General features: G+C 44.9%; 1 protein-coding gene across 3 annotated transcripts in view; it reads right to left on the bottom strand.

The window, feature by feature from the left end:
- Positions 1–276: 276 nt before the first annotated feature.
- The window catches only part of SLC2A9 (solute carrier family 2 member 9), a 68,970-nt gene continuing 57,371 nt past the window's right edge, over positions 277–11,875 (bottom strand). For all 3 annotated transcript variants that reach the window (XM_060279063.2, XM_088657455.1, XM_060279066.2), the window contains 2 exons: positions 9,765–9,892; positions 277–2,005 (listed from right to left, as the gene is read on the bottom strand). In XM_060279063.2, the coding sequence (XP_060135046.2) occupies positions 1,745–2,005; positions 9,765–9,892 (389 nt within the window). In that variant the 3' untranslated portion in view covers positions 277–1,744. The remainder of the gene's footprint in view (positions 2,006–9,764; positions 9,893–11,875) is intronic.

The raw sequence follows: 11,875 nt of genomic DNA, 5'->3' as shown, positions 1-11,875 counted from the left end.
TTCAAACAAGATGAATTTACTACCATTATCCTAGTTTTATATCAATATGATTCAAAGGAAGACAACAATACAAATTTAATGTGTATATATATATATATATATATATATATATATATATATATATATATATAACAGAAGTCTTTCTCTCTCTCTCTCTCTCATATACAAACCACTTTCTTGGCAATGCTATTTAAGGCTAGGGACACACCTGTCATCCAGACAAGGCACCTATTGTGGCTCCTTTCTTCTGAAATGCTGGGCTTCTTAGATCTTGTGTCTGTTATCAAGCCTAATATATGATCTGAGAAATTCACAAAGCCTAAACCAGATACACTGCAATCAGAAACTATTTACATGATTAAACCTAGACTGGCTCAGGCTGAAGATATGTGCACGCCCTATACACTGTTGGTTAGATTTCAATATATATATATATATATACACAGAATCAGTTGGTTTTATTTACAAAACAGCTGCCACTTCATGAAAACTATTCTGACACACTAAAGTTCTAATCTGGCTTGACTAAAAATAGCCCACAAAAGCAGAGTGTGGCCCTGATTTTGTTTAAAAGTAGGAAATGACATGGATTTAAGCAGGTGGTAAAAAACCTGAGATTCAAATAATTCCTTAAACATGAAGAAGAAATCCTTAGCATGCACAATGCATACAAAGTCACATGGTTAACAATTCTTCCTTGAACACGACCACAAGCTCAGTCAAGGAGGTGAGCAGCTGTTGATCAGATTGCATACCACCAACATGGGGAATGTCACTTTTCCCTTAATGGAAGCACCAAAGTAACTTTGCATCTACAGGGAATTACTTTCAGAGTAGCTGATCTCCCCACAGAACACGCAGCTCCACACTATAGGGAGGCAGCAGGAAGCTACTGGCTGCAGCTACCACCCCCCCCCCACATAACCAGGCAGCCAGTTCTCATAGATCAAATTAATCCCTGTCTAGCGCCTTTGATGCTTCCACTACAGCAGATTCTGCTCCTTCAGATTTTGAGGGGACACTGGAAAAATTACAAGGAAACATTCAAAGGCCTCTTGCCCCAGAAGTGGCAAGTAAGTGGCCAGGTCCAGGGGACAGTATCAGCCGCAAGGAAGTGGAGTGGGGAGGGATTCCTAGAAGGGCCCTCCGTGGCAAACTCCAGAGCCTGGGGCCTGGAGCAAGGATGATGGACCCAGTCTCCTATCGCTGATAAGCAGGGGAGGTCGGAAACTGCAGCCAATTTGAAAAGCTGATGGGCCCTTTGACCAACTGCTTCCCACTCGCCATCCTCTGCCTCAGAAAACAATTATCCGTCTTGAATTTGCATACAGTGGAACCTCGTGTTACGGACAGGATCTGTTCCGGAGGCCCGTCTGTAACATGGAACTGATGCAAGCCGAAGCGCCGCGCCTGTGCCTGTGTGATTTAGTGCTTTTGCGCATGCGCGCGAGCGGCAAAACCCGGAGTAACCCGTTCCGGTACGCAACATGAAAACGCGTAACCTGAAGTGAGGTATGACTGTACATTTAAATGAATCAATGACTGGTTTCACTTCCTTGAGCAACTCTCCTCTACATTATTTGCTTCTGTTAATTTTGAATTGTACTTTGCCATCTCTTGTACCACAGATCAACCCTGGTTATGACCACACTGAGATTAAAAAAATTGTCTAGGCTGAAGGAATGATTGTGGTTATTAATACAGTACATAAGATGCAAAAAAAATATTCCTATTAAACATAATTTTAGACTATCCTGTTTTTGGATTCTCCATTTTCCAGTGTAGAAGACAGGTTGTGTTCGTGGTCTTGTTCTTGCATTGATTTGCTCTTGGCTTCAAATGAGTCCATTTCACGGATTTCTAAAGGCACCTTCTTCCTGGCAAATGCCTGGTTGATTTCAGCAAGAGTCTTGTTTTTCGTTTCAGGCAGAACAAAGAAAAGGAAAGTGGCACCAGCGAGACAGACGACAGCAAACACCAGGAAACAGTATGTCTGCAAGCCTTCCTGAAAAAACAAAGCAAAACGGACACCCCATCCAGCATTACCAATAGTACAAAAACAACAAACAAACAGAAATCATTTTGAGAACATGCGAGGGGTACAATATAAATAAAAGAGCACTTCCTTTTTTTATTAACAAGGAGCCACCCCTCCACCTCAAGTCTGAGATTAGAGCTTCTAGCGCAGAGACTACGACTCTAGAAACATTCCAACCCCAGCTTCCTCTCATTTTAGAAATGGAGTTCTGTCAAAAGCCATGAATAAGGCTCTTAGCAACAAGACCTATAGAAAATCACCCAGGAGTGAACAAAAAGGTAATTAATGTAACCAGTGTGAATTATTATCAACCACTGACTAGTACAAGCCATGCTCTTTTAAAACATGAATAATTCAATTATGAAGGAACCAACCAGGCAAGGCTTCAAGCAAGGGCAATCGTAGGATATTCGTAGAATATTCTGGGGCACACTAAGGTTTGCCACCGAGTTAACAGCCAACAAATCATAGCTGCCTTCCACTTATGAGAACGTTCCAGTTTTGCCACCCTATTTAGTTCCAGATTTGCCACCCTATTTAGCAGTGACGAAAGGGGGAAACTTCAACTATTTTCGGGCTGAAGTAATGTTTGGGATGTGTGTGAACATTTCCAGTGCCCTCCTGATCCTCCATGCTGCCAGCTGACATTTCAAAAATCCCCACAATGCCCTGGAACAATGTGAGGTCATGTCAGCTTTTTATTACCTTAGGTTGTATCCAATGCTACGTTGTGCCAGGTAGCTTTCATTGGGCAAGACAGTTTGAGCATATTGCACCAATCCTGGTCCAATTGCACTGACTGCCAATTAGTTTCCAGGACCAGTGCACAGTGCTGGTTTTCACCTATAAAGCCTTAAGCGACTCAGGACCATAGCTGCCAAGTTCCGGCCTGAGAAATAAGGGACTGGACCGGAAGTAGTGCTACAGCCATTTTGGAACTGGGCAAAGCAGCATCAAAAGTCGCTTTTGAGCATGCTCCACCCAGTTCCAAAATGGCCGCCGTGCCAGAATAAACCGGGGAAAAACAAAAAAATCAGTTTTTTTCGGCTGGGAACAGCTGGCAAAACGGGGGTTTCCCGGGGAATACGGGAGACTTGGCAGCTATGCTCAGGACCACAAGACCTCCAGGACCGCCTCTGCCCATATGAACCGACCTGGACCCTGTGATCAACATCTGAGGCCCTTATTTGTGTGCCTCCTCTGCAAGAGAGTGGCAACCCAAGAACGGGCTTTTTCTGCAGTGGCTCCCCACTTGAGGGATGCTCACCCCATAGAGGCTCACCAAGCGCCTTCATTGCATATCTTTGGGCACCGGCAAATGCACTCCCTCTTCTCCCAGGTCTTTGGCTAATTAAGCAATGGCTTTTTATGTGTGTGGTGGCGGGGTTATTGTTTTTGATTGTTATTATGCTACATATTCATAGCTGCCAAGTCTCCCGTATTCTCTGGGAAATCCCCGTTTTTCCAGCTGTTCTAAGCTGAAAAAATGGATTTTTTGTTTTCCCCCGGTTTATTCTGGCGCGGCGGCCATTTTGGAACTGGGCGGAGCATGCTCAGAAGCGACTTTTGATGCTGCTCTGCCCAGTTCCAAAATGGGAGCAGCGCTACTTCCGGTCTGCTACTTCCGGCACGGTCCCTTATTTCTCGGACAGCAACTTGGCAGGTATGCATATTTCTGTGTTTTTATACTGTAAACTGCCCTGTGATCCTTGGATCAAGGGCAGTATATAAATTTAATAAATAAATAAATAAATAAATGATAATAATAATAATAATAATAATAATAATAATAATAAGTGGGATTCCACTCACAAAATGAAATGTCTCCCTCCCTGTCCTCCTCTTGCAGGGTTCCCCCCTCCCCCAAATAATCTGTTCTGTAGGATGCCCCAACCCACTGGAGCAGATTTTGAAGGTGCACACAGAGCAGGAGGAGGGCGACAATGAGAGAAAGATGTCCCATCACATGAGTGGAAGTCTGTACCACTCCAACAATGTCAGTGACAATACTACCCTCTGCTTGCAATTTTGTGTTATCGGCTGGCTCAGGGGCCTGATTTTAGGTACATCCGTGCAGGTGTTAAAGTTGCTGCTGTGAGCATGCATTTTAAGCCTGTCTATAAGTAACACAAGTGCAGGTGTTTCAAAAATAATTGGGACATGTAAGCCCAGAAGAAACCAGATAGCTGACACAGAAAGTCAAATAGTTACCCAGTTTATCCCACCACTAATAAGCAGCATGTGGTATACAGCACTCCTACATTTCTGCATCACGCTGACTGTGCGCGATTGAAGGAATAGGACTCCTGGTCCTACCCCCTGAAGGAAAGGGAGTCTTGGTCCATTAATACATTGGGGGAAGTCCTTCCTGAAATTCCCCAGAGAGCATCTGCATCTGATGCTCTTAGAACCACTGTCCAATTGTGTGGTGATGGTAGGAACTAGGGAGAGGGCAATTCATAAAGCATTGGCAAGGGAGATGTTTTGTCTCTGTAATCAGATTTGTCATCCTCAAAATGTTCCACACTACAGCTGACAGAATGTTCTACCCATGCTGAACTACAGCAATGAGCAAAGAAGTACAGGGGGTTTGGGCTGGGTGTTCATCAGTATGCGGACGATACCCAGCTCTACCTCTCTTTCAAATCAGAACCAGTGAAGGCAGTGAAGGTCCTGTGTGAGTGCCTGGAGGCGGTTGGAAGATGGATGGTGGCTAACAGATTCAGGTTGAATCCTGACAAGACAGAAGTACTGTTCGTGGGGGGACAGGAGGCGGGCAGGTGTGGAGGATTCCCTGGTTCTGAATGGGGTAACTGTGTCATTTTGGACTCACAGCTGTCCATGGAGGTGCATGTCAATTCTGTGTCCAGGGCAGCTGTCTATCAGCTCCATCTGGTATGCAGGCTGAGACCCTACCTGCCTGCAGACTGTCTAGCAAGAGTGGTGCATGCTCTAGTTATCTCCCGCTTGGACTACTGCAATGCGCTCTACGTGGGGCTACCTTTGAAGGTGACTCGGAAACTACAACTAATCCAGAATGCGGCAGCTAGACTGGTGACTGGGAGCGGCCGCCAAGACCACACAACACTGGTCTTGAAAGATCTACATTGGCTCCCAGTACGTTTCTGAGCACAATTCAAAGTGTTGGTGCTGACCTTTAAAGCCCTAAATGGCCTCAGTCCAGTATACCTGAAGGAGCGTCTCCACCTCCATCATTCTGCCCGGACACTGAGGTCCAGCACCGAGGGCCTTCTGGCGGTTCCCTCGTTGCGAGAAGCCAAGTTGCAGGGAACCAGGCAGAGGGCCTTCTCGGTGGTGGCGCCTGCCCTGTGGAACGCCCTCCCAACAGATGTCAAAGAGGAAAACAACTACCAGACTTTTAGAAGATATCTGAAGGCAGCCCTGTTCAGGGAGGCTATTAATGTTTAATAGATTATTGTGTTTTATTTTTCTGTTGGAAGCTGCCCAGAGTGGCTGGGGAAACCCAGCCAGATGGGTGGGGTATAAATAATAAATTATTATTATTATTATTATTATTATTAATTAAGGCTGCAATCCCTTGAAAAGAGTAGGACTTGCTTCTGAAACATGCATAAGACTTCGCGGCAAAACACAAGCACACTGGCAGTGCTACTTTCACAAGTTTATAGAATTACAAATTTTTAGGACACTGACCAAATGCAGCAAAGATCCTTGGAGGCTCCTTGCATTCTTTTCATAGTTCACTGGGGGTGGGGGTGGATAACCCACTTCCTTTTTGCAAAACTAAAGTAATATTCAGAACAAAATTCATCCACTTTTTAAAATGGCAGATTTCAGCAGTGAGCACCAGGTGCCTTATTATCCATGCCTGAACAGTGTTCCATTTGCTATGGACTATTATCCACAGGCCCAGACCTTTAGAGACCTGCTGAAAATAGGATGGTGTCCCCATATCAAATTAAACATAAAACAATACTAAACCAGAAAATAAGATTATGTAGCAGAGTGTAAGAAAGTCCAAGTTCTGTTTTCTGCCCATGAGGATGACTTTGATGCATTTTAAAAAAAATGAAAAATAAAATTATGTCAAAAACAATTTCCTCAATTTTTTGGTGCCCCTGCTTTGCTGGCGCTCTACACATTGTACTGTTACTGGGCAATCCAGCGCTGTCTATATGGCAAAAAGGGGAAGAGAAACACATTCTAATGCACTTTTTCACTTTCGGGGAAAGAAAGGATCTCAATCAAGAAATCCTGCGGTGGAGGAGAGAAGAAAACATGTGCAGAAAATGAGGTGTGAAGCAAGCTGTTAGTGCTTGGAGACGGATCAATAATAATGCAAAATTGTAAAGAAATGCAAAAACCATACTATTTGTTATTTAGCATGTATATCCTCTTCTGCAGTGTGTGCATAGAGCAGCTTATACAAAAAGAATAAGCAGAAATGTTAATGTGTATATTTAATGCATTGTATATATTTGCATTGCACTTGCTCTTTCTTCACCTTCTGACCAAACTATGCAGTTTCAAAGACTCGCTTGTGAAGGAAGGCAATAACCAAGAAATATCCAGGATGCCATAGAACAGGTGCCCTCACAAACCATGGTTCCTGCTGCCATCTAATGATGAGAGACTGAGCCTATTTAACTCCTTGTTGGCATATGGAGACTTAAAAAAAAAAACACCCAATCACATCAGGAATGTACGGTAATGATGTGAACTGCCCCTTTATTTATCTGACCATTAAAACTGTGTTTTGGCAGGTAACCAGTTTGAGGAGCTGAAACTCGCCATATTGACACATTTTCAGAGAGAGACTGAAATACATTTGTGACTATGAACTCATGCTAAATTCTGATCCTTTGATTTTCATAGATGCTCAGCCCATCTCTTCACTGCCCACACGCATCAGGATCAAAAGAACCTTTATGCCTTGGGCAGATACACCTTTAAGCAGGATACCAAAGAAATGTAAATATTCACTAGTTCACGAGACCTGAGAGTCCCTGGAATGTACTGTCAGGATTCATCACATGAGTTTTTGATCTCAGCACAAGCTGAGCCTATGTCTTGTTAGCAAGAAGCTCCACTGTTAGTGGACCCGAGAAGATACAGAAAACTGACTTATTACATTTTCTCTCTCTTCTGAATAAGAGCTGGGTCAACATGCCAAAATGAATCCTAATTGCAAGGAGGTATAAAAATCTCTAATTATTTTACAGGACCAGGGGTGGGTGCTTCTTCTGTCTTGTGTCAAAGCTCTGCTCTTAATAACTGGTTTTAATCTCAGCAAATTAAAGATATGCTACTTGGGTTTATGCCCTCCTTATCTGATAGGGATGACAATGTGTATCTGATGTGCAGGACCGGACCAAGACATTTTGGCACCTGAGACAAACCACAAAAGGAGCCCCGCACCAGGAAAGAAGGAGTGAATGAAGATCTATATCAGGAACGGTGTGTGTGTGTGTCAACCTTATATGATGGTTGAAGTGGGAATCAAAGGTAGTTGCGGTGGGGAAAAGGGCCCAGGAGACCCTGGAGGGCAGCCCCCAACATTTCCTCCCTAGGGGTGGAAAGAGAGGTGGCATTGGGGCAGGGGCGAACTAAGGCTAACTGACACCTGGGGCGGGGCAAACTGCTGGCTGCGCACACATTGCGCATACAACGCATGCTTGCCGTTGCAATGTACGGCAGATGTGCGGCATCGCTACATACAGCGCATGCATGCAGCACCGCACATGCATTGTATGTAGCGGTTTGCCACCGCTTGAGCCGTTCGTGCCATTCGGACGGTGGTGGGATCCTCTGCTCACTGCTGCAACGGCGGCAGAGGGATCCTCCACTTGCGGCTGTAGCGGCGCCAGAGGGATCCATACGGCGCTTGGGTAGCGCCGGTGGCAAACTGCTATGTATAGCACACGTGCGGCGTCACTACATACAGCGCATGCGTGTGACACTACACATGTGTTGTACCTAGCGGTTTCCCTGAGCGCTGTACGGACGGTGGTGGCATCTTCCACATGTGGCTGCAATGGTGCGATGGCTGCTCCCGCCACCGTGCCCAGGGGTGGCAGGGCGAGCGCCCCACGGGGTGCCTTCTTGTCACCTCTCCAGACATGGCACCCGGGGCGCACCGCCCTCCCGCCCCCTTGGGACGCCACTGCATTGGGGAGGAGGCTGATCCAGCCTCCAATGCCGGTGATGCATTCTTTGGAAGCCAGATCAGCTGCTCCCATGGACCCTGAGGATCCACCTGAGGCAGTCGTCTTTCCTTGCCTCATGGGCTTGTTGGCCCTGCTTATCTGATACCGACATGCGTTCCTTCTGTGGGGTGATAACAATCCACCTTCCTACATCCCAAGCAGCGGCCATGCATGGAGCTGTGGAGCTCAAGGAGCTTATTTGAAGTATATTTAACAGTATTGTCAACAGTAGAACAGATTTGAAGTAATCCATAAGGACATTAACTCAATGAGTTAATTGTAGTTTATTCCCACTGAAACCTGCGGGTCTCATATTTTGCCTAATTTGCCTTATTGATTTCAATAAGTTCACTAAGTTTGGATCCAGCCCTTTGTCACACACATCCAAGTATTTCGGCAGCCATAAGGACTTTGTTGTTGTTGTTTAGTCGTTTAGTCATTTAGTCGTGTCCGACTCTTCGTGACCCCATGGACCAGAGCACGCCAGGCACTCCTGTCTTCCACTGCCTCCCGCAGTTTGGTCAGACTCATGTTGGTGGCTTCGAGAACACTATCCAACCATCTCATCCTCTGTCATCCCCTTCTCCTAGTGCCCTCCATCTTTCCCAGCATCAGGGTCTTTTTCAGGGAGTCTTCTCTTCTCATGAGGTGGCCTCAGCTTCACGATCTGTCCTTCCAGTGAGCACTCAGGGCTGATTTCCTACAGAATGGATAGGTTTGATCTTCTTGCAGTCCATGGGACTCTCAAGAGTCTCCTCCAGCACCATAATTCAAAAGCATCAATTCTTCGGCGATCAGCCTTCTTTATGGTCCAGCTCTCACTTCCATACATCACTACTGGGAAAACCATAGCTTTAACTATACGGACCTTTGTAGGCAAGGTGATGTCTCTGCTTTTTAAGATGCTGTCTAGGTTTGTCATTGCTTTTCTCCCAAGTAGCAGGCGTCTTTTAATTTCGTGACTGCTGTCACCATCTGTAGTGATCATGGAACCCAAGAACCCTTCTATTTGCCAGGAGGTGACAGGACCAGTGGCCATGATCTTGGTTTTTTTGATGTTGAGCTTCAGACTATATTTTGCGCTTTCCTCTTTCACCCTCATTAAAAGGTTCTTTTAAGGACTAGACACTTTAAAAACAGTACTAAAACTTGAACAACAGTGTCCAATATTTGGGAGAGGAATGAAAAAGGCTGGCCATCTCCTTTACTATACTTGACTACATACAGAAACTACAAATGTGGTAAATTTAAATCCTCCTCCCTTGTGGAGGCTGAGCTGAAGCAGTGGTGAATTTGAATAGCCATTCTGTTAAGGGCATCTTCACTTACCTTTAGACTTTTTAGACCTGCTGCCTTTAAAAGCTGCAGGACTGGGGCTACAAACATCCGAACAAAAGAAGGCCAGTGCTACCTTGTATGGGTTAGGATTTGGTTTCATTCATTATCCAAAAGTCTTTGGGTTTATGGTGAGAATTAAGGCACTTTCCATTTCTGGCAACAGTCCAAACAGCTAAGTTAAATGTTAAGATTGCTCGTACCTGAATGTAAGGGAAAAGAAGTCCAACGGCAAAGTTACAGAGCCAATTTGTTATCCCGGCAATCATGAATGCAGCGGGCCTTTGAGACTGAGCGAAGAACTCTCCCGTAAGGACAAATGGGATCCCACCTGCAACAAAAAAGACAAGGGTAAGATGATCAGTAAGGGAGACAGGTGGCGCTGTGGGTTAAACCACAGAGCCTAGGGCTTGATGATCAGAAGGTCGGCGGTTCGAATCCCTGTGACGGGGTGAGCTCCTTTTGCTCGGTCCCAGCTCCTGCCAACCTAGCAGTTCGAAAGCACGTCAAAGTGCAAGTAGATAAATAGGAACTGCTACAGCGGGAAGGTAAACGGCATTTCCATGTGCTGCTCTGGTTCGCCAGAAGCAGCTTTGTCATGCTGGCCACATGATTTGGAAGCTGTATGCTGGCTCCCTTGGCCAATAATGCGAGATGAGCGCGCAACCCCAGAGTCGGTCACGACTGCACCTAATGGTCAGGGGTCCCTTTACCTTTACGATGATCAGTAAACATGTTTCTAATCTGTAAAAAACCCCACAAATTTTCCTGTTTCAGCTCACCATCTCTGACTTTTTTTTTTACTACAATACATGAGTAATAGGCTTGGCATTGGTGAAGAAACAATATCATTTACATCCCACATGTGTGGTCTGAACAAAGGGCCATCAGAATGGCTAATGAAACACCTCAAATCATATTAAGACTTTTGCATTGGGGGCTAAAAATACTAGCTAAAAATCTAAAGCAGTGGTGTCATTTTAATATGACATGACATGTAAGGAAAACTGAGATCCTTTCCATATTAGGCCCCTTTAGCCCTGCTGAGGCCCTGCTCTTCTAGCACCAGGTGAAAACATTAAAACTCTGATTCCACAGTACGTAATGTAAATTTTGGGAAAATATGTTTAGGATTGCAGCATTCAGTCAACAAAGCTTCCCCTTTATGTTGCAGTCAACTGACAAAATAGGGTGAAATTTGCAAGACAATGCATGGCTGAGCATGATGAAAGTGCCTTCTGAATGGGTTAACTGCATTAGGGCTGAGGTCTCCTTTGAATTTGCCACCCCATTTGTCCATTTTGTTTTGGAGGCTAGCAGGGAAAGTCTTAGAGCCCTTTCACTGCCTTCACAGGCTATAGCAGCAGCGGTTCCATATCTCATTCTCTCCCCACCCCCTTAACAATTGTTTGCTGCTGTTTGCAGCAGCTGCTTGTCAGAGGGTCATTCTGAGGAGGCTTCTACAGGGTAAATGGAGACTGCAATTGGGGGGACTCCTCCCCCTGAATGCTTCACAGAACGATGCTATTTCATGATGCATGTAGTTCTCTGATTTCAGGAGCATTCAGGTGGCCATTGGGTACGACAAAGAGATCTGCTGCCCCTACAACCAGTAGCTAAAGTAAGCTTAAAAAGAGGAATTGTTGCTGCTGCCAAGTGCAAAAGTAAGGAATCGTAAGGATTGCACTGAAATATTTCAACCCCAAATTCAAAGTACCCTCTTTTTCCTCCCCTCTCCCGACTTCAAATTTTGAGCTGAAAGTTCTGCTTGGAGAGCTTTTGGTTCAGCTTCACTTAGTGCCAAATGGAGAATCTTACTACACATCATATACAGGAATATGTCGAAATGCTTTTCCCCCTGTCTAACCGAAGGCTGAGCTTCCTTCTCACATGTGTATCAGTGTCCTTCATTAGGTTTTCTCTTCCTTTGTTTCATTCCTACCACCTACTGGCTTGAAACACGCACACGCACACACACACACACACTTTTCAACAATCACATAATGATTACATATTACAAGTTTCAATTGCAATAGCTGCAGTCTCCACAGTGTCGATTATTAGGGTGGGTGATACTGATTCACCATTCTTCTAAACTATGCGGTCTCCCACTCAAAATGAGCCACATATGATCACTAGATCGAGAGGTTTGTGCAGACACATTTTTAAAAGCTAAAACGCTTCTTTATTTATTTAATTTTTTGTTCCAATCATTGGATAGTACAGCGGAAAGCTCTCTTGTAGGAGTCTTATAGCAAGATGGCTTCAAGATGAGTTCACAAAGTTAATGGAGCAAACATAATTATCAGAGTGA

Source organism: Zootoca vivipara, chromosome Z1, assembly GCF_965207765.1.
Source record: "Zootoca vivipara chromosome Z1, rZooViv2.hap1.1, whole genome shotgun sequence".
Classification (NCBI taxonomy): domain Eukaryota; kingdom Metazoa; phylum Chordata; class Lepidosauria; order Squamata; family Lacertidae; genus Zootoca; species Zootoca vivipara.
The sequence above is the reverse complement of the archived record's forward strand: the minus strand, read 5'-3'. Positions and strand labels throughout refer to the sequence as shown.